This window comes from Sycon ciliatum, chromosome 3 (genome assembly GCF_964019385.1).
Source record: "Sycon ciliatum chromosome 3, ocSycCili1.1, whole genome shotgun sequence".
Lineage (NCBI taxonomy): Eukaryota > Metazoa > Porifera > Calcarea > Leucosolenida > Sycettidae > Sycon > Sycon ciliatum.
The window spans coordinates 16083383-16107065 of NC_088645.1; the positions used below are offsets into that span (position 1 = coordinate 16083383).

The window sequence follows — 23683 nt, forward strand, 5'->3', positions numbered from 1 at the left end:
GGGTTTGTGATCATCCCAGTTCATTTCAGTACATACACTCGCAACATTCACTTTGTCACACATGGTATCCCCAGCACACAACGCACTGCTGACGATATTGCACCACACTTGTCACAACCTACCAGCGCCACCGCTGTTGCAACTGGTTTGTCAATGTCAGTGACTAGCCTGACTGACTAGCTTCAAGACGGCGGCCTGATTCTCAATCCAGCCGAAAGGCAGGTTTTATTGAACCAGCCTCAGCAGCATGTTGACGATGCCCTAGTGACTTAGTGCCATGGAGCTGTATTGCCATCAGCGGCCATTGTTGTTAACATTAGTGCGGCCGTCAACAGCTGGCTCTCATGGGATTCTCAAGTGGAAAGCGTTGTTGCCAAGGCAGTTCAGAGGATTGGTGCATGGTGGCGGGCTAGCTTCCCGGCACCTATTCGTCCAGGCTGTGATGCTGTGTGACATGGTGTATTGCATAACACACCTTCTTTTCAGCACTGCGAGGTCGTCAGCTGGACCGACTGCAGCTGCTGCTGATCTGTGCCATCCGTGAAGGGAGAGCGTCGTATACACCGTTGCATACCCAGTGAAGCTTCTTGTGCCTGTCTGGCGCAGTCTTCACATTCGAGCTTGTGCCACTCTATGGGATCTGTTTGTGATACCGCAAGCCAGGAGAATTTGCCGCCAACAAGCCAGTGGCTTTCTCCGGGATGTAGTTTGGGAACCTGCAGGCCACCTGTTGCGAGTGCAGCAATCAAGAACCCTCTTTCCTGCTGACATCCGTGGACTTGATCAGTTCCATTGTTTCAAAACAAGTTGCTTACTGTTCTGTTGTACTCCTACAGTCCTAGTGTTCATACAAGGTCAGCCTACTACAGTTCTCTTTATGCACACCTCCATGTGTGTGTATGTACATGTATATGTGTGTCATTTGTGTATGTGTGTGTGTGCGTGCGCACGCGCGTGTGTGTGTGTGATTCACTGGCCAAAAACGCCCCTTCATAGCTGTGTGGCGTAGACCAGGCTGAATAGTGGCGGTAAATTCTTCAGCCTTGCAAGCTGTTGAATGGTGCAATCCCAGCACAAGTTGCTGTTGCTTCTGCTGTAGCATCGCTATCATCGCCTCTGGCGATGGGCATCAAATGGTGTGTGTTTGCGTGTGTGTGTGTGCACACGCGCGTGTATGCATGTGTGTACACATGCGCACATGCGTGTACACGGTTGTGGTTGTGTGAGCATATTACTGTGGGTATTTGCTTTCGGTGCAAATGTTCAAGTCTCTGCTTGTTTGTGTGCACACAGACTTGTTCGAAATCTGTTCATGCTAGTGTGTACATACATGCATATTGTGCTCGTCTGATGAGTGTTTTTGAACACAAAACTCGGATTCACGAGAAAGCTGTTGGTCTCTGTTCTGCCTTGTTTATACGATGTGTGTGTGTGTGTGTGTGTGTGTGTGTGTGTGTGTGTGTGTGTGTGTGTGTGTGTGTGTGTGTGTGTGTGTGTAAACGTGGACGTATGTGCGAGCAGTGTAGACAAGCGTAGAGTGTGCGGAACCAACTTTGGATAGTTTGATTGGGCCGTGCTCAGTCCAATCAGTGAACATATTTATCTCCAGTGACATGCTTTAGCGTCTAGCCTTTAGTAGGTAGCTGGCACTAGTCGCTATCGTTTGTTTGACATGTGCCACCAGACCCACTGTGGTGCTGTGCTGCGGATGTACATGTCAAACACAGGTATGGCTAGAGCGTCAAAGAATTCGGCCCTTTTGGCGCTTTGCTTAGATTTGACCAAATCCAGTACTGACGGTGTAAAAATGATGGAGCTACTTGCCGGGATACATCTCGTGCTTGTGCGAGTCTGTGTAGATCTACTAGTAACGTGTGTGCGTTTGCTTGGCATCTTGCTGTACACCTACAAGGTTGTGAGTCTGCTCCTGGTACAATGATTACAGTCAACTTCGCGTATAATGACACCCGGCGGGGCATCAGAAAAGTGTCCTTATTCGCGAAGTGTCGTTATCCCCGAAGTCTCATTATAATGTGTCAAAGTTGGATGGGACTTTACTCTGGGCATGAAAATTCTGTCGTTATTCGCGAATTGTCGTTATATCCGCAGTCGTTATTCGCGAAGTTGACTGTATGTACGTGTATATTTACATGTACATTACATGTACATGTACTCTGTCTCGGGACAGCATGCTGTGCACATTGTTATTGATTGTATGTGTACAATATTAATAATAGATCTGCATGTACAGTACAATGAAAAAACACAATGAGTATAAATGCAATGCAATACCGGTACCGGTACATGTGTCAATATCATTCTCTTATAGTACTACTGTATTGACTCTTATTGCCATCTAATACTAGTGTCGTAGTGATACATGTAGCAGTCAAAATTTGACTGGCAATAAGAGTCATGCAACTAACGTGTCACTTGCAAGAGACTCCTAGTCCTAGATCTGACAATCTGACACTGACCACGACTGACTAGAGCGAGTAGAGATAGCCTAGAGTAGAGGTCGACTGCCACTTGCCAGACCGGAATGAGTCCTATCCTCAGTGACCTCACTTCTCTACTCAGAATATCGCGTCAAGTCGGTGACTGGGACTGAGGCTGAGTCTGTCCTGCACTGCATGCTATGCCTGGCTCTACATCACTAATGCATAGCGCACTACTGACTGTGTAGGCAACGCGCCACCGCCTCTATCGACGCTCTTCACTTCGACTCTTGCTTGCATTTTTACGCGTGCTGCCGGTTTTCTGTAGATTGTGCTGATACGGAATTCATTATTTTGGGTCTGTTGTTGTTGCGAGCATCAAGTCATCTCTCAGCCCTATTCCATGCTCGTTCAGTCCCCGTACCCTTGTATCCCTACCTATGACGTTCTGTGCCGTCCATTTCTCAGTCTTGAAGAGCGAATCCTCGTGCCATTACGATAAACAGCCAAGCGTATCACAGTAAAGTATTCTTTGGGACTCTTTTGCTGGAGCACTGTGTAACTACTTGCCTGTGTAGGTGGCCATCTGTCCGTGACACCACTACCCTCACGGAATCAGTGTCTGTCTTATATTACCAGCTTGCTGATCTGGCGCACATGCAAGGCAACTGTGCGCTTTGTAGCGATTCCTTCTCGGAAGGAGCGTAGAAATACTTCAACTACGCACTGCCTTGTCGATCGTAACGGTTTGTCATGAAGGAATACAAGGTGGTGGTGCTGGGTGCTGGTGGAGTGGGAAAAAGTGCCCTGACCGTCCAGTTTGTCTCTGGACAATTCGTGGAGAGGTATGATCCAACCATTGAGGATTTCTATCGAAAAGAAATCGAAGTTGATCAGGTACCTTCAATCTTAGAGATCTTGGATACTGCTGGAACGGAGCAGTTTGCCAGTATGCGTGACCTGTACATCAAAAATGGCCAAGGTTTCGTACTAGTCTACTCAACAATCGATGACCACAGTTTCGTTACAGTTCAACCTATGCGTGAGCAAATCTTACGTGTCAAGAACTGTTTATCAGTTCCTTTAGTGCTTGTTGGCAACAAATGTGATATCCCAGACAGACGTGAGGTGGTTGCAGAACGTGGCCAACAACTAGCCACAGAATGGCAATGTCCATTCTTTGAGACATCAGCAAAGACCAAGGAGAACGTCAACGATGTATTCGCGGAAATTGTTCGTGAGATGAACTCGACTTATAAGCCAGCGAAGAAGGACAAGTCATGCTGTGTGCTACTATGAATGGAGGATTAGCAGTCGCCATAGTTTCCACGACAACTATGGTGGTATTGACAACGCATCGCTGGTGGTGGTGTTGGCGGTGCTGAAGCATGATGTATATCTGGATTATTGTGCTGGATTCGAACATCCTGTCAGCCTCAAACATCAGGTAATACATACATGTATGTTGCTTCATACATGTTTGTACTCGTACTATCTAGCTGTATGAGTGTGTGTTGGTCTGATATACGCTGATAGGACATTGATTTTGTATGCTTAACACACACATACACACACACACACATACATACCATACACACACACACACATACATACCATACACACACACACATACACACGCGTACACACACATGCGTACACACACGCACACAGTACCACAATAATGTGCACACACAGTGCTTGATAAATTACAGGCTGACAGTCAAGTGCACACTGGCTGCTGCTGCACCACTGTGTCTGCTAACTATTTCCCAATTCTGTCTCGGGTTAATTTTGAAATTTAAGTCCTGAGTTTTGCTCTTTAGCTTTGTAGAGTATACGTTTCCTACCTCGCATTAACGTTCCATTTGAACATTGTGTGAGCATTCAAACAGTGTGTGTGTGGGTGGGTGGTTGTATGTGGCTACTTTCAACCCAGTACAGTACATGTTAGAGAAACCTAGGCGCAAGTTTCTACTTGTTGCTAGCACACTATGACGTTAGGAACTTTGCTCAAGGTGTTGGACTTTGTATGAAGAGGCTGTTGCTAATACTGACTTGTTCTTTCTTGTGGTATTTCTAGAGTATTGAAGTATGGCTTTAGATTATTATTTGATCTGCTAACTGCAATGTAAATCTAGACCCCGTTTAAGACAGAAGTGTTCGTGAGTGATTTTATGTGTTTGTGCCGTGTAATACCATCTACAAGATGTGGTCACGGTATAGACAGCTCCTTGCATGTATGGGCATGATGAGGTAATGCCTTAGGTTTGTGTCTTTGTGACTACTTCGGCATCTCTTCCTGGTCACTACACATTTCTGCACACAAATATGTTTGAAAGCTTGTATCCTGGCTTAGGCTGAATTAGTTCTAATGAACGGAATTGTTTAGATGCTAGGCCGGTGCAGCGAAAGTGAGATTATTAGTTTTGTTCAGATTGCCTGTGCTGTTACAGTCCGAGATGGAAAGATTCAAAATGTTCTGCTACGCATCGGAGGAAAGGACGTGAGGAATCCCTTGATCACTCTTCACGTTCACGTACCGTGTACAAAACCTGTTCTACTCTGCGCACACAAAGAAATCATGTGGAATGTGTATTGGGACTTTCCCGTTCCACGCAGCTTTCTTCCTCAATGATCGTGACACAGATCTGTACTCATTATTTTTGTATGTGTCGCACCGTAGAGAACCTCGTGTCTGCGTAGAAATCTGGGGCCAAAACACGTGGAGCTGTAGACTCAAACGCAGACTCCTGTTCTTTATTTGATTCTCTACATTTCCGTGATGTGAAGCAGAATCTCTCTTCGTCAATTTATTACCATCGCCATATCACGATTGTTTATCTCAACGCCGCCTATCAGTTTCACTCCGGGCCAGTCGCAGTGTGAATAAGTACGTGCTCTTGTACCATCACCCAGTGCAAACCCTCTGTGACCCTGATGTGTTTATTGACTTTATTCGCGGTGATGTGTGCTTAGCTGTGGAAATGTGTACTGGTTGTAGAAATGTAGTAAATCTAGCACCCCGGTGGCCGAGGTTTAACCACAAATATACTACAGTGTGTCAGTCAGAGGTGCGAAAATCATGAAAAATCTACCACCAGCTCTAGAATCGCGCGAAAGCAAGCCCCTTCAAAATGTTCACGGCTCGCTGTGTTGCACTACCTGCCTTGGTTCTCCAGCCACCACCACTACTAGCACTTTCATTAATTTTGAGCTGTCAGGTGCCACTGTTCTGCTTGCATTTCTCCAGCAAGAATTAGATGAATGAATATTGTCTTTTCTTCTCCCACAGTCGCTAGAGGATATGTAGCGTCTCGTTTGGCTAGTTAGACAATTAGCTTTGTGCACGTTAGTCTTTCTGCAAGTCAGTTACCTGCTTTTAGCGATAGGACATGTTTCAGGAGAAACATTGTAGATATGGCTGGCTAGTCAGGTGGCCTCCAAAGCTCTCTTCGGTGTTGTGCAGCGCAAGCGGTGGGCATTTCAGCATGCAGCACTTGTAGGTTCAGTAGAGCGAGAGCACCGGAGAGTCTTGCTCTTTTCAACACCCTATGAACTTGGGTAAGACCTACAAACATGTTTGTTTTGTTTCGGATAAAAAAAATCCTTTTTAGTTTACTACCTTGTAATGAGTATGTGGAAGGGTGACTGAGACTAGTGCAGTAGCGTACCGTATTATCTCTAATTATAAGCACGGTCCTTTATTTTTTCAATGTACTTCCGCTCCGTGCTATTATTGGAGACGTTCCTTTATTGGAGACTGTTCCATTATTAATTTATTATTTCAACCTCATTTCAGAGGCTTGTTGCCATGCCAAATTCATGTCAGACACACACATTTCACGTTTTTTTCGCCGGTACAGATAATGACTTTACACAGTGTGCTTATAATGGAGACTGAGCACTTTATTTTTTGAATGCCGCCCCCAAGGTGTTCATTGTTGGAGAGGTGCTATTATTGGAGACTGTGCTTATATTAGAGATAATACGGTATCTCTCTAGGCCGGTTTCACTGGCCTTTCTATAGTATAGCCAGTGTAGGTGCAGCAGTAGTCGTGTCAGTTATTACATGTTCAGTTCTGAGCAGTGAAATTGGATTATTCCCGTAGCTATGCAGAAGACGTTACTTCAGTAACGTCTGGCGCTAGCCAGGGTCCACACAGCTTTAATTTGGTATTTGTGTGTTTGTTTGTTTGTTTGTTTGTGTCACGCCTGGCGCTATCCCGTATCTGTCCCGTACCGTACCATCAAACACAGCTGGCCACATACAGCTGGCCGCAATATTCAAATAGGGCTTTCAAACGCAAGATCATAACGTGAAGCAACTTGGAAGAATGGGTATGAATGCGAAGTGTATGGGGGAATGCATGTAGGGCGATAGTGCGGGTTCGAATCCCAGGATATACCTGAAAAAAAATAGGAGAATTGAAAAATTTATAACATCCCTATGCTTTTTTTGCCGTCATCAAGGCAGTAGACGGTGTCGTATTACCCTCGATCGCACCTGTCCCGTACCTATCCCGTACCGTACCATCAAAGGCGGCTGGCCACAATGCATATTCAAATAGGGCTTTCAAATGCAAGATCATAACGTGAAGCAACTTGGAAGAATTAGTATGTATGCGAAGTGTACCGGGGGATGCATGCAGGGCGCGCGATAGTGCGGGTTCGAATCCCAGGTTATGTCTTAAAAAAGGGATTTTTTTTAAAGAATTTATAACATCCCTATGCTTTTTTTGTCTAGGTCATCAAGACAAAAAAGCATAGCGTAGGGCCCTGAGCTTCCAAGCTCTCTCGTTCAGACGTTTCCCATTTTCAACTCCCCTTATGAACATGTCAGTGTGTTCTTTTTAAAAGGGGAAGTACAGCTTTAAGTAAAATGTCACCACTCGTAGTGTTCTGGATACTGAGTCGCATGTTGTTGGGCTTAGGAAATTGTGACAGTGCGTTCAACAAATATTCCAAATTGAATTTGTCCAACTCGATTGAAATGAGAATAGTGCGGCCTACTCCTCTACAGAGATTTGTGCAAAAAAAATAAGTGTCATTTCATTCTTATAGAAGCACGGACAAAGATAAAACTGTTAAGTAGTAGAGCCCACATGCTCTCTTCCATTGACACTGCAATAGTTCAACTCATTTCACAATATTACAACGTTTCGGCAAATTGCCTTCATCGTTACCTGATGTTGAACTATTGCAGTTTTAATGGAAGAGAGCGTGTGGGCTCTGCTACTTAACTGTTTATGAAACTGCAGGAAGCCTCCCCACTTTTACTTAAAGATAAAACTGTCAGACCATCCAGTATTGGATGCTGACTCAAATGATGTAGGTTTGAGAGGGCTGGGTTCCTACATCATTCATCCCTTGCTCTCCAATCAAACATGGCCCTATTTCACTATTATTTCACTATTGTTTTATGCATAACCGGCTGATCACATGCATCATTCACCAGTGCACCCGCAACTACTCGATTGTAGTGACATCATGCATACAACGCATGATCGGTCTCTTCCAAAAGGTTATAAAAAATCACTGATTCCACTGCTGGTGCATGATCGTCTTTCCTTTTACTAGCATTCGGCTTGTCTTATGTACCTTGCCACATCCATAAGTCTCTTCATCACTGATCTTTGCACTTCAGTAATTCTAATTTTAAAGGGGATGTATACCCTAAAAACAAATATTCACCAGTTGTCTTCGGGGTGCTGAGTCGAATGGTCTTGGTCCGAGGAAGCTGAGACACTCCCTTCCTCCTTTATTCCCAATCGAAATCGCGCACTTACACCGAAACTGGGTGACTGCGCCCTACTAGATGGCAATTTGTATGCGAAAAGTCACTAAAAACGCCGTTTCGTTCTTATAAAAGCACGGATGACCGCGATTGGTCCATATGTTGTAATCTTTTAGCCGCTGAGTCGACTGGTTTTGGTCCGAAAAGGCTACGATGCAGCCTGATTCGGCCCTTATTCCCAGCCGAACACGGCTGAGTAAGCGGTAACATGCTCATGCGTACACCAGTCGCCTGGGCACCGTGCCTGCAGGCTACATTTTTCACACCAAGGTTCAAAGGTTCAACTCCAGTGACAGGAAGGCGCCCAAACAGGCTGTAAATTGTAGCCTGAGGGCATAGAAATCCCTGTCTAGTAGGGCACAGTCACCCAGTTTCGGTGTAAGTGCGCGAGTTCGATTGAGAAAAAAGGAAGAAGGGAGCGTCTCAGCTTCCTCGGACCAAGACCATTCAACTCAGCACCCCGAAGACTATAACTGGTGAAAATTTGATTTTTAGGGTATACTTCCCCTTTAACTGCGACTGACTGCATTCTAACTAAAATGATTTGACATTGACTACATTCTAACGACAACGATTAACATTGACTTTTTTCAAACTCCAATGATAAGTTAATCCTAACGTCAGTCATACTATAATTGATGTGGTAGGGAAGTATTAGACTTGCTTGCTACTAGTAGAAACTAGGATAACCATGCACCATCCACACACATCCACCTTGTCATTTGGTTATCTTACCTTACACCACTCTCACTGAGCATTTCACTGCCATTGTCATTTCACAGCTACTACTAGTACACACCACTTTGTGACGGTCGTGACAGTACACCCTTATCTCCAAGATTAAAAATTCGAGAATGTTTTCAATCATGTGCATGTGCCATGGCTTGGATAATGTCAGATACTTACATTATCTGTAGAAAAGAAAAAAGTACCAAGGAACTGCAGGTTACGCTATAATGTCCACTAGCATTATAGCGTTACTTGTAGTTCCTTGGTTCTTTTTCTTTTCTATAAATGTATCCTTGGCTCTCCGTCCGAGGACTTACATTATCAGATACGCCTGAGTGCAGAGCTTTATACATATAAAGAGAAGGGAAACTGAATTTTATTGCTGGTCACTGAATCTCTATATTGCCGGGCACAGACTTTCTGTATCGCCCGACACAGAGGTACTTTATTGCTGGGCACAGGTTTTCACATAGAAGTGATCATCACACACTACAGCATAATATATTCTTCATTAGCATAGAGGTCAAAGCAGATGTTGAAATTTTTCTGCTACTGAAAACATGTACTGTCATCCTATTTGGGCAATTTGTCAATCCCCGTCCCTGGTAGCAGATAAAGACTCGCAGTCTCATACTACTATGGTATACACCGTATTTTCCGGAGCATAAGCTGCACCCAGATTTGTTTTCACAAAGTACTGACATCTACGCTATATATCCCCATCCATTTGCCCATGGTAGTATGAGCTGCACTGACTTTGTCTTGTGGGTGAATTGCTACAAGTGTGTAATTAAGGTACGGCGTATACTCCGGAGAATACAGTACGTGGAAGGACATTCTCAATACATATAGAGGATACTGCTGGAATTGTTTTCTCTTGACTGTGTGTATGTGTATATGTGTGTGTGTGGTGTATGGATGGGTGGTGTGTGCGTATGTGCACGTGTGTACGTATCTGTGTATGTGTGTACATGTTTGTGTGTCTGCTTCCTACAACTTGCTGTCGCGGATGAGGAAAATTCAGCGTTGACAACATGGTCACTTTGGATGTGACCATGTGCGCTGGCCCTCGCTTGCCTGGGCGCAGAGGAGTTGCATAGTTCCATTTCGAGCTTGGCTCACAGCATATGTCTTTGGGAAGAGAGTCAAGTAGACACAGCTGCACCTCCTGTCACTCCGAAAGAGCAAAACAAGCAACAGTGAAAGAGCCTGTTCGTGTCCCACCGGAGCTGCAGTAACTCATGCTACGTCCCGAAGCCAGCACTCCGTTCAAGTCGCCCCATTTGGTGACACATGGCCAGTTGTGGTGGTGGGCGAAGGAAGGAAGGTATGTGTGTGTATTTGTGTGTGTGTGTGTGTGGGGGGGGGGGGGTGTTTAGTTGTCATGACGTTATGAACCAGATTTCACAATAGTATTCCAGGGTGCGACAGAGCTCTGGGCCATTGAAGGAAAAGTTGAGTCACCTCTACCATTACACTGTGCTCTTTAGCCGACTAGACCCTCCTGTACACAACCATCACCACTGCGAGGACACTTCCGTAGACGATATTGATAATTCCTTCAGACAGCTGTTTCGCTAATACATAGCTCATCAGTGAAGGTAGATGTTGAATGATTAGAAATATAGACCAAACTGCTATTATAGGGTTTTCCACATACAAAACTGACATAGCTGATGTGATAACGCTACTGCCGTACTGTGTCAGTATTCAGGGTGTATGACTTGTACTTTTTATTTACTTTTTACTTAGTCCACTATGCTCCCGAATGAATGCGGGAAGTGGTGGCGGGGCCCTGCTGCTCAGCCGACCTTGGTGGTCTCGGGCGCCTGCACAGACAAAGCGCGTCAAGATTAGCCCTCTCGGTGCCGATGACGAGATAACTCATCATGAAACAAACCAACATGGCTCGTCATGAAACAACCAACCTAGCTACCGAACTCGTCACGCACCCGTTAAGAGGCCTCATTGGGAAGCTGTTGAACTTAGCTTTTAAGTTACGTGTTATGCAATATACTAACATTATATAGCATAGATTGAAATACGTAAGCGTTAGAGCTGGAAGTGCAGGATCCAGGTAAAGTTGAAATCTGAAGTGTGTGATTGTGACACACTTCGTGCGTCACAAAGGAGAAATATCGCCTAGAATCAAAATTTCAGTACTCGTTGTCTTCAGGGTGCCGAGTCGAATGGTCTTGGTCTGAGGAAGCTGAGATGCTCTCTTCCTCCTTTATTCCCAATCGAACTCGCGCGCTTTCTCTGGAAACTGGGTGACTGCGCCCTACTAGATGGGGAATTGTATGCAAAATGTCACTTTCGTTCTTATAAAAGCACGGATGAACTTTGGAATAGCTACGTCGAGATGGTCGATCGGATCGGACGTCATTATCGCCATGACAATTCCTCTGAAAAACTCTAAAATGATTGAAACCGTTCTATTGGAACACTTCAACTACACTCTTTCAAGAATTTGTTCGAATGGTTGATGAAGACGATTCGAACGCGCCCCATATGGGGAGTTATATGCAAAATACTAAAAGCGCCATATCGTTCCTATAAAAGCACGGATGAACGAGATTGTCCCATATGTTGTTGTCTTTTAGGCACGAAGTCGACTGGTTTTGGTGCAGCCCTTATTCTCAATCGAACACTGTTGAGTAAACGGTCACAAACTGATGCGTACACCAGTCACCTGGTCACGGTGCCTGCAGGCTACAACTTACAGTCTGTTAGCGTGCGTTCCTGTCACTCGAGTTGAGCATTGGTGTGTAAGTTGTAGCCTGCGGGAACTGTGACCAGGCGGCGACTTTTGTACGCATGAGCACAGTGACCATGCACTCAACCGTGTTCGATTGGGAATAGGGGTCGAACGCTGCATTGCAGCCTTCTCAGACCAACACCAGTTGACTCAGCATCCAAAAGACTACAGCATGTGGGCGAATCTCGTTCATCCATGCTTTTATAAGAACGAAATGGCGCTTTTAGTATTTTGCGTATAATTCCCCATATAGGGCACGTTCGAATTGTCTTCATCAACTATTCGAACAAATTCTTGAAAGAGTGTAGTTGAAGTGTCCCAATAGGAAAGGTTTCTATCATTTTAGAGTTTTTCAGTGGAAATGTCATGGCGATAATGATGTCCGATCCGATCGACCATCTCGACATAGCTATTTCCAACTCTCTGGAACTAATCCACCTCTCCCATCGGAAGAAGTTGTCGAGTTTCGAGGAGTTTCGAGGAGACTTTCGTTTTCTGAAGAGGCCAACAGGCCACCTCTTCAGAAGAAACAAAACTCCTCGAAAAGTCAAAGAGTGACAATTCGACAGTGCCCTGGGAACTTGTATGCAAGATGTCACTAAAAGTGCCATTTCGTTCTTATAAAAGCACGGATGACCGCGATTGGCCCATATGTTGTAGTCTTTTGGACGCTGAGTAGACTGGTTTTGGTCCGAAAAGTCTGCGATGCAGCGTTCGGCCCTTATTCACAATCCAACACGGTTGAGTAAGCGGTCGTATGCTCATGCGTACACCAGTCACCTGGTCACCGTGCCCGCAGGCTACAACTTACAGCCTGTTTGGGCGCGTTCCTGTCACTCGAGTTGAACCTTTGAGCCTTTGAGTTGAACCTTGGTGTAAAAGTTAAAGCCTGCAGGCACGGTGACCAGGCGGCGACTGGTGTTCGCACGAGCGCTTGATCGCTTACTCAACTGTGTTCGGTTGGGAATATGGGCCAAACGCTGCATCGCCGCTTTTGCGGACCAAAACCAACCGACTCAGAGTCCAGAAGACTGCAACATGTGGGCCAATCGCGGTCATCCGTGCTTTTATAAGAATAAAATGGCACTTTTAGTGACATTTTGCATAGAAATCCCCATCTAGTAGGGCGCAGTCACCCAGTTTCGACGGAAGTGGCGAGTTAGATTGGGAATAAAGGAGGAAGGGAGCGTCTCAGCTTCCTCGGACCAAGGCCATTCGACTCTGCACCCTGAAGACTACGAATAAAAGTTAGATTCTAGACCAATACTTCACCATTTAAAAGTGTACAAAGTGTCTTTGGGTATAATTGCAGTACCAGTGCGCAATGGAGCGACTTTCCATTAGTTCTCTCCTGCGCCTACAGAGCACTGAACACAGTGGATTGAGGAGATAGCTTTCCAGGGAGCCCACGATGATGAAAACCCGTTGCTGTTAATATCATCATCAGCATAGCAGCATTGATACTGTGGCACACATGCATAAATGCCTTAGCACATTTTATATGTCCAGGTATGGCCTCCATTCAGTCTTCATGCAATACACACCAAATTAGCTTGCCGATATTCAGCTGGTCTGAATTGCAAAATATCTGTCAATGGCATGCATAGCAAGGCATGCATAGCAAGGCCGTCTCACCAAGGTTGTAGAACAGGACTAGCAGAAAGCTTAACATGGCACCCGTACATGGCACCCGTACATGGGATCGTAGTATCATCCATACTGGAATGAAGTTGGTTGCTCCAACGAGGAGCACACGCTTCTTGCCGAACTTGACACTTGACTGACTCACGACTGCCATCCGGAGCACACCAGGAGCACGTCGCACCTTCCGCTCGGCAAACCTGAAAGAAAGTGTATTGAGCAGGGAGTGGTGCTTTCTTTCAGGTTTGCCGAGCGGAAGGTGCGACGTGCTCCTGGTGTGCTCCGGATGGCAGTCGTGAGTCAGTCAAGTGTCAAGTTCGGCAAGAAGCGTGTGCTCCTCGTTGGAGCAACCAACTTCATGACATTACCGCCGAAGTCGCAACTTCTAAATCCATACTGGAAGAAGAATATTTGACTTTATTATTATTTGAAACTCGGGTATTGAGCCAATAATAAAAGTAGAAAGGAAAAGGACATATGGAAACGAGTTAAGAGTAACTCTCCACCACTGTAACTAGATACTATATACAGTCAGAAAGTGCAACAACTAGGCACAAAACTGACAGAGTACTGAGACATTCGACGTCCTGACACCTAGCTTCAACACATTTCCGTAGCGCTAACCGACAGCCTTCCAACTTGGAAGGTTCAAGGTTATAGAAAGACCAAAGAGGGGAAGGCAAGCGCAACGAAAATGAGCGCAAGCTACAGTCCCAACGGAACAAAGAATGTCGATTGTCTCTGGACGATGACGAGACCAGTAGGCGATTTGACAAAGCGGTCTAAATACAATTCGAAGCAGCAAAGCAGCACACCACCCAACTTGGTCTTTCTATAACCTTGAACCTTCCAAGTTGGAAGGCTGTCGGTTAGCGCTACGGAAATGTGTTGAAGCTAGGTGTCAGGACGTCGAATGTCTCAGTACTCTGTCAGTTTTGTGCCTAGTTGTTGCACTTTCTGACTGTATATAGTATCTAGTTACAGTGGTGGAGAGTTACTCTTAACTCGTTTCCATATGTACTTTTCCTTTCTCTTTATTATTATTATTATTATTATTATTATTATTATTATTAAAAGGCGACGAGGAGACAATAACTTTATTAATGCGATTAATAGTATAAGTGAAGCGGACATTACAAAATGATGAATGAGAATACATGTATCTAAAATGGTTGTTCCTAATCGATTTTCTTGAGACTATCATCAGGGAAAATCGTCTCACAATAGAGGCTATACGGAGAAACAAACTACTTATAGGTTAATGGATAGTGGGAAGTATACAAGGTGAGGTGTGAAAAAAAACTAAAGTGGGAGAGAAGACGAAAGAAATTAGAAGAAAAGATGTGAGAGTGTTCTGACGGTGTGAGCTACTACAAAAGGTGAGTGAAATGAAGGCGTGGAAACAGGTGAATGTGATAGAGTGAGGAACTGTGAGGTGTAGGTGTATGCGAATGAATACGTGTGTGAATGCTAGGTGAAGAGTCTCAGTTTTGTGACATTTTCTTTCTGAATGCATAGATTAGGATTGTGTTTACGGATGAAAACAGCTTCTAATACCTTAAGTTCACGAAACCTACGAGCACGACACAAAACAGTGAAGCATGAATCATCATACACTGAGCGGCATTGGCTACTAGACAAGAGGTGTTTCTTAATGGCTGACCCTTTCGTTGTGGTCTCACCTTCAGTCCGGTCATCTTCATCTTGGTTGTCCAACTCACTCTCTTCATCACTGCTCTCACCTTCCTCATCCTCCTCCGCTTCCATCCCGTCCTCTGCATCCAACGACAATCCCACGCTACTGCTCGCTGCCAGTCCATGTCCGGTTGTAGATGCTATTACCCGCGTACGAGTCATGCTCCTAGTTATTGGTCTCCGTACCTGTGTTTGGCAATTTCCTTCAGTCTCACGTACCTGTGTACTTGTAGTCCGTTCAACCGGTACTGTGTGGTTCTGTTGTAATTGTGCAACTGGCACCTGTTTACGGGGACGGCCTCGTCCAGGTCGCTGGGCTTTGGCTCCATCTGACAATAGGTACAATGGTACATGTTGTTTGACGCGTGCGTTCAGGTGCTGAAGGGTTCTTCCTACATATCGGCTATCACAATGCCGACATTCAAAATGATAGATCACATGGCTAATCAGTTGGGTAGGAAGAACATCCTTCTTCACCGTGAACGCACGGGCCGTAGTAAAGACTGTTGTCAATGCTGTGGCAAAATAGGTTTGTCTGACAACAGTCCTCACGGCGCGGGCCATATCCAGCGAAATTTGACCTTTCCATGGAAGTCGTAAAAACACACGACATGGGTCAGGTCCAAACTCAGGCTCGGCAACCTGAATATCAGGTTCGTTAAACAGCTTACTGAGGAGCTGAACAGGATATCCATTCTGAACGAACTTACATTCCTCACACAATGTTTAGAGTATGGTGTTTGCCCTCAGTCTATACAAAACCGCGTTCACAAGGCAAAAGCTTATCATTCACTCAAGCTGGAACGTGTTTTTATCAAAGACGATATTAGCCGTAGTAAGGACACTCTTAGCAAAGTCAAATCCCAGTTCAGACATCTATACGCTCTGGCTCGTTCCTTTCTCTCGCCGTTGGACTTCTTGCGTTTCTCGAACCTTCTGTCTCAGAACGACGCTAACCAACAAGTTCACCTGATTACAAAATATCGTAAGAATTTGAACTGGCTTCGTAAGAAACGGTTCGGCTCCTTCACCATTGACCATAGCACCATCATCAACATCGCCAATGTAGAACTTAGCAACATAGAGAAAGATCTCTTGTGTAGGGGCATTGATTACGGAGTTCCTCCTACTTCGCTGAAACCTGAAGTGACTTTAATGGAATTTGAACTACTTTACAATAAATTATCTGAATTCAGACCTTGTTCGGATACTCAAAAGTCACTTTGTGCTGCCAAGCTGAGATCGATAGCTGAAGAGCATGCCACACAACAACCAGACCGTAAATCTTTCTCTTTGTCTCGAGAGCACTTGAAAGCCCTCCGAGATCTCAGAGCACGGAAGGACATTATTATCACGAGACCGGACAAAGGTAGAGCCACTGTTATAATCACTAAAGAACAATACCACACGAAGATGGCTACTATCCTTGATGATCGGTTGAAGTTTGTTAAGTTAGGCCCTGTACAGATACACGACCGTACAATAGCTATAGAATCTGATATCATCAAGTACTTGCGGAAGCTGCGGAATGCAGAGGAAATATCTAAATATGAGTACTTACGAATTAAACCGATTGGTTCAACACGGCCCAGACTTTATGGATTGCCGAAAATCCATAAGAAGGATTGTCCTCTTCGCCCAATACTTTCAATGTGTGGTTCACCTCAATATACAGTTTCGAAATGGTTGTGCGATATTATTACACCAGTAGCTAAGTACTATTGCAAACACAATGTAAAAGACACTTTCCAATTCATCGATATCCTGCGTGAGCAGCCAGTACCGTCTTCTTCCCACATGTGCTCCTTCGACGTTGTAAGCTTGTTCACCAATGTGCCCGTGGTGGAGACAATTGACATTTGCGCTAATGCTCTGTACCATGATAAAGAGTACAGTAAACAGTTCGATTCTCCCTGGATGTCCGAAACTGCGTTCCGCAGACTAATGCAGATGATGACAACTGATGTTGAATTCTCTTTTGATGACACCATGTACCGCCAAATTGACGGGGTGGCCATGGGTTCACCATTGGGTCCAGTTCTGGCCAATGTGTTTGTCGGGTTTTATGAATCGAAGATTCCAAGTGCGATGTGGCCTAGCTTATATGTTAGATTCGTGGATGATTCGTTCACGCATTTCCGTAATCTGGAACAATCGAATGAGTTTCTTGGTATGCTCAACAACCTACATCCCGCTCTGAAATTTACATGTGAACATGAGCAGTCAAACCGTTTGTCTTTTCTCGATGTGTTAGTCGAGAAAACGGAGATGGGTGTTTCAACTTCAGTATATCGAAAACCAACGTTCACCGGGCAATACATTGTCTACGACTCCTATTGCTCGACTTTATACAAAACGAATCTCGTACGAAATTTGATCATGCGCGCTAGGCGGATTTGCTCGCCTGATAAGCTTCAGCAAGAGCTTTGTTTCCTGAAGAAGGTATTCGTTCAGAATGGATATCCTGTTCAGCTCCTCAGTAAGCTGTTTAACGAACCTGATATTCAGGTTGCCGAGCCTGAGTTTGGACCTGACCCATGTCGTGTGTTTTTACGACTTCCATGGAAAGGTCAAATTTCGCTGGATGTGGCCCGCGCCGTGAGGACTGTTGTCAGACAAACCTATTTTGCCACAGCATTGACAACAGTCTTTACTACGGCCCGTGCGTTCACGGTGAAGAAGGATGTTCTTCCTACCCAACTGATTAGCCATGTGATCTATCATTTTGAATGTCGGCATTGTGATAGCCGATATGTAGGAAGAACCCTTCAGCACCTGAACGCACGCGTCAAACAACATGTACCATTGTACCTATTGTCAGATGGAGCCAAAGCCCAGCGACCTGGACGAGGCCGTCCCCGTAAACAGGTGCCAGTTGCACAATTACAACAGAACCACACAGTACCGGTTGAACGGACTACAAGTACACAGGTACGTGAGACTGAAGGAAATTGCCAAACACAGGTACGGAGACCAATAACTAGGAGCATGACTCGTACGCGGGTAATAGCATCTACAACCGGACATGGACTGGCAGCGAGCAGTAGCGTGGGATTGTCGTTGGATGCAGAGGACGGGATGGAAGCGGAGGAGGATGAGGAAGGTGAGAGCAGTGATGAAGAGAGTGAGTTGGACAACCAAGATGAAGATGACCGGACTGAAGGTGAGACCACAACGAAAGGGTCAGCCATTAAGAAACACCTCTTGTCTAGTAGCCAATGCCGCTCAGTGTATGATGATTCATGCTTCACTGTTTTGTGTCGTGCTCGTAGGTTTCGTGAACTTAAGGTATTAGAAGCTGTTTTCATCCGTAAACACAATCCTAATCTATGCATTCAGAAAGAAAATGTCACAAAACTGAGACTCTTCACCTAGCATTCACACACGTATTCATTCGCATACACCTACACCTCACAGTTCCTCACTCTATCACATTCACCTGTTTCCACGCCTTCATTTCACTCACCTTTTGTAGTAGCTCACACCGTCAGAACACTCTCACATCTTTTCTTCTAATTTCTTTCGTCTTCTCTCCCACTTTAGTTTTTTTTCACACCTCACCTTGTATACTTCCCACTATCCATTAACCTATAAGTAGTTTGTTTCTCCGTATAGCCTCTATTGTGAGACGATTTTCCCTGATGATAGTCTCAAGAAAATCGATTAGGAACAACCATTTTAGATACATGTATTCTCATTCATCATTTTGTAATGTCCGCTTCACTTATACTATTAATCGCATTAATTATTATTATTATTCTCGTGTCCGTTCCCAAGGGGAACTTACGACAATGGAGTGAAAAAACATAAACAAAAATAAAAACATGGTGATGTGGAGATAATAGTGTTGCATACATTGAGTACAAAATAATACAGATACAGTCAGTGCTTCGGATGCCTGTACTGCCTGTAGACCCTGATAATTATAGTAGTGAGCACAAGCACCGTCTACACACGTAAGACAGTCCATATGTTCATGTGATGGCTGAGCAGATGTTGCCCCATCTCGTTCGATCGGCCGCAAAGTCCCGGAGCGTGTCTAGGTGTCGATTCGTCTTCAGTGCAACTGCAGTTAGCTTGCAGTCTCGCTGAAGGGTGGTTACCAGGCAGGACCGAGGTGCTCCCTTCCTGTGTTTAGTTGTTTCCTCTGCAGTTAGGTATGCCATCATTACTTGGTTCCCTGGTGTGCCGATTGGTTGGCGTAGAATGTGCCCGAGTAACCGCCATCTAGCTCACTTCGCAATTCCAGATATTGGCTCGGTGTTGGTGAGCTTATACAGATCGTTGTTTGTGATGATTTTCGGATAAAGGATGCCAAGCATGTGACGAAGCTGCTTTCGATGGCTCTTGTCAAGGGAGTCTTCCAGTGCCTTTGACAAGCCTGCGCAGCCAATGTTGTACGTAAGAATCGGGAGGACGTATGCGTTGTACAGCCTCATCATGGTGTTGTTAGGTGCTGTCGCCGGAGCCAAATCTCTTTCATGCGCCCAAATGCCGCTGCGGAAAGGCTAATTCGCCGTGCTACATCATAGCATGATCCATGCAAGGAGCCAAGTGTCTTTACCGTTCTCCAAGGCTCCTGTCCACGAATACCGGACTGGTGTGTTACTGCGGACTGTGCCGTTGGTTCTAGGTATATTCTGATCCATTCTGTTTTTACGTTAACTTTTAAATCCCATGTGTTGAAGGTGCTCTCCGCAAGCAACAGAAGCTGGTCAAGATAGGCTTTGGACGTTGAAATAAAGTCTACGTCATCAGCATAAGCTGTTTCTGCCGGTAGGTGTTCATCTGCAGCTGGTCTCGGTGGCAGGACTGAACGAAGGTCACGCAGAGCGGCTTCAAGGTAAACTGTAAATAGGACCGGCGAAAGGTCATCTCCTTGAGCAATGCCTTTCGTAGTGGGAAAGGCAGATGATTTTGCTAGTTCCACCCTGACCTCAAGAGTGGTGTTTGACATGAGGTACCGAATGATGCGTAGCTCATCATCAGTTGAAATCTGTTCGCTGCTCAGCACACTCAGTAGCTTGTTTCTGTTCACAGTGTCAAATGCTTTACTGAAATCAAGGCCAAGAACATGAATTTCAGTGTCAAATCTTTCCACAAGAGACGAAAGTTTTTATTTGACTTTGAGTCGTATTTAATAATAATATTATTATATCATGCAGAGAAAGAAAAGGAATGGACAGTAGTAGATGTAGGCTAGAAGCAATAGTCAAAAAATGCAACTGTTCACTCCTTGTAAAAACGCCAATGTAACTGCTTTACTCCTTGTAAAAATGCCATCACTCAATGATCAATGTGTCCTACTGAGTCTTGCTAGAACCGTATCATCTTTTTAATTGGTTCTCAGCATAGTGGGCAAAGTTCTTCCACTTCAAGCAGTGTCTGATACCCTCTGTCTCATGGTCATTGCTATATGATGTGCAAATCAGTATACAAGATATGGAACATTGGTCTGCCAGTAGTTACATGATCTCGAACTTGTATAACACGTTTGTCAAGAATTTTTATATTGAGCGCTTACATCCTGTTTCCGAGTCAGTGGAGGGATTGCGCATCGACGACAAAAATAAGGCTATGAAAATCCGTCCGTGAGCTTCCGCGACTGGGAATTGCTGAGTTTTACTGAGTACACTAAATGGGTCTTGGCAGTGGTACATGTGTATACAATGTGTGTACACCAGTGCACAGGTGCTATACATCACTGTGTTGCAGTGCATGATCATGATCATTGCGGAAGTACTTAGAAGCTGAGCTCTATTTCAGTCGACTGGCAGCGGCAGTTCGTATACTTTCGCTCCTACAAACGTGTCTATACAGTGAGACCTGGTTAGGAAGAACCGACTGATAAGACAAATGTTTGCTTAAGAAGAACACTGATAAGGCAAATGTTTGCTTAAGAAGAACACTGATAAGGCAAATGTTTGCTTAAGAAGAACACTGATAAGACAAATGTTTGCTTAAGAAGAACACTGATAAGACAAATGTTTGCTTAAGAAGAACACTGATAAGACAAATGTTGACTTAAGAAGAACACTGATAAGACAAATGTTTGCTTAAGAAGAACTAGTATTCGTAACTCCATTGGATAACTCACTGTGTATTCACTGGGTATAACATACGGATAAGAAGAACTCCCGTTATTGCGAACAAATATCATCGGTCCCTTGGTGCTCGTCCTAAAGAGGTTTGACTGTACTCAAGTCTCTTACTCGTATCTGTGCCCAAATGTTACGGTTTTTGTTGTTGTAGGCCACCTCTCTACATTGTAGTGTTGGTTTGTTTAGTTTTTTTGTGCTAAGATTTTGTTTTCTGTACTCTACTTTCTTCACTTTGTAGATTTTTCTCAACTCTCCCACCAGATCAGCATACTAGGCAAGCAACAGCGATGGTCGTACTATTAGCCACACCGGCAAACAGCCACCGTACCGGGACCAGCGGCAAACAGCCACCGTACCGGGACCAGCGGCAAACAGCCACCGTACCGGGACCAGCGGCAAACAGCCACCGTACCGGGACCAGCGGCAAACAGCAGTACAGCGCACGTGCATAACCTCTTTACCGTATTATATTGCCTGCTTCAAATTCTGGCACAAATGTTACTCCGTCTCAATACATGTGTTCAATTTCATTGTACAAGAAGCAGCTCAATCAGCTATCTTGTATTACATGTATTCAACGCCAATAGCTTAGTTGTACTTCGAAGTATGATGACATTGTCTGAAGAGTTGAATATTTATTGTCAACTACTTGCAAGCTAAATTTGTATCCTCTTCACTTCATTTTCTTTACACATCTCTGCTTCTTATCATCTGCTTTACTCCGTGGCTTCCTGTGTTCCTCTCGTATAATAATTTCTTTGCATCTTTTTTACTTCACCGCGCTTCCGATACTCTTCTGACTTCCGACATCTTTCCTCTTCCCCTTTTCTTAGCTTCATCTTATCCTGATGTTCTTTTTATAGGGCAAGTATATTTTCAGCATTTTTCATATCTTCATCATTTTCGCTTTTATCCATCTCTCCTTCCTTTTTCTCGCTTCATTCTCATCACTAGGATACCTCTCACGACCTTCTCACTACACACCACACATCACATCACATACTTTTACAAAATAAATATTGCCTACCCAAGCATACTATTATAAGATGTGTGAGCTGGATAATTATTTTATGGGGCAGTAATTTTTGGCTGGTTTTCGATGAAAACCCGGTTACCATGGCAATAAAATCCGTAAATTTGGTTGTTCCCATGGAAATAATTGGATTTTCGGTTTGTTTCCATGACAACGGGAGTTTTGCTGTCTTGACCTGTGTTTTACCCCTTTTTGGCTTGAGTTGCCATGACAACTGGGGAATTTACACAATGTTGCCATGACAACTGGCCGATTTTCGCCAAAATCCTACGTTTTTGGGGTGAAAACGTCGTATTTCAGGCTTTTCACACTTTCTTCATGAAAGAAGTTCTCATGTTGGTACTTTCGTTCTACATGTATGCAATAAGTAGTTTCTAGTACAAGCACTGGAACTAACTTGTACACTGTATGTAGATGGGTGCTGTGTTTAGATATACAAAAGTCATGTACATGTACATGGCATCTGTGTAGAATGTGCACGTGATGACTCAAGTTATACCTACTTCAAGTACTTCAGTACAATATAGGTTATATTCACCTCCACCAATACCTATGATCCTGTGATCTATAACTGATAATGGTGTTTAGATCCACATATCCACAACTTGGGGAATATTCTGCTAGAAGTTGTCACTTTTCGACTTTTAACAGACTTGGAAAATCTCTCTGATTGAAAGAGGAAAAAATTGAAGAGAACAAAGAATGCTCAGCAGGATTTGAACCTGCAACCACACAATTCCGACACGCCTATTTTGTCCACCGATCCACCAGGGCTCTGATGCTCAACAGAGTCGAAAAGTATAATCTTGAATCCGCTTTAACAAAATTAATGAATTGCGCGTACCACGTATCTCAGTATTCTATAGTATATGGGATACTGAAATAGCTGTTATCGACGAAAATATCAGGCCAAAGAGGGAACCCAGTATAATAGGGGATTCACACACACACGGGTAAAACCACGGCTATGGGAAAGTTGTTATGGAAACTATGGTACTGGGGGAAAGGAAGAACCTCTCCGGGAAAAAATTGGCAAAGCCGTGGCCGTGAGCCTCAGGGCGATTGTCAACGCAAAAAATCCCATGGCTGTGCGACGCACATGTGTAGATCTTGTCTTTGGCGAGAACTCAGAACCCGTAGTTGTACGGGTGCATCGCAACCAGCCTGCATTTTCAGACAGCGCCCATCGGAAAATCGTGCATGGCGAATGCAAAATATAGCACAGAATGTACAACAAGAATGCAGTACAGATTATTTTTAATTGCCCTGCCACAAATGCATGGCCGGCCAAACATGTGGCCAAGGGAAAACTGACCACGGGTGTGTGGTCCGTGGGCCGAAGGTCTAAACTTTACCTTGTCCCGCGACCTCAGGTTTCCCCGTGAGTGTGAATCCCCTATTAAGTAGAATAAACACCCGAGTCGTGTTTTTATGGGAAATTTCCGACAGTCTATGAACCCTGCTATGCCTCAGTTTTAACTTGAGGTATTGCAC

General features: G+C 44.6%; 1 protein-coding gene and 1 long non-coding RNA gene across 3 annotated transcripts; both read left to right on the top strand.

The window, feature by feature from the left end:
* Nucleotides 1-2713: 2713 nt before the first annotated feature.
* Nucleotides 2714-4594, top strand: LOC135811557 (ras-related protein Rap-2c-like). The gene has a single exon (XM_065324788.1). It carries the CDS (start codon nt 3192-3194, stop codon nt 3735-3737), a length of 546 nt encoding a protein of 181 aa, XP_065180860.1. The 5' UTR covers nt 2714-3191; the 3' UTR covers nt 3738-4594.
* Nucleotides 4595-5299: 705 nt separating this feature from the next.
* On the top strand, nt 5300-22266 carry LOC135811558 (uncharacterized). Of its 2 annotated transcripts, XR_010552656.1 has the most exons (4): nt 5300-5999; nt 9986-10288; nt 19744-19898; nt 21395-22266. It is a non-coding gene; the product is annotated as an uncharacterized LOC135811558 (long non-coding RNA). The 2 variants fall into 2 exon arrangements; XR_010552655.1 differs by lacking the exon at nt 5300-5999 and having other exon boundaries at nt 9179-10288; nt 21395-22261.
* The last annotated feature ends 1417 nt before the right edge of the window (nt 22267-23683 follow it).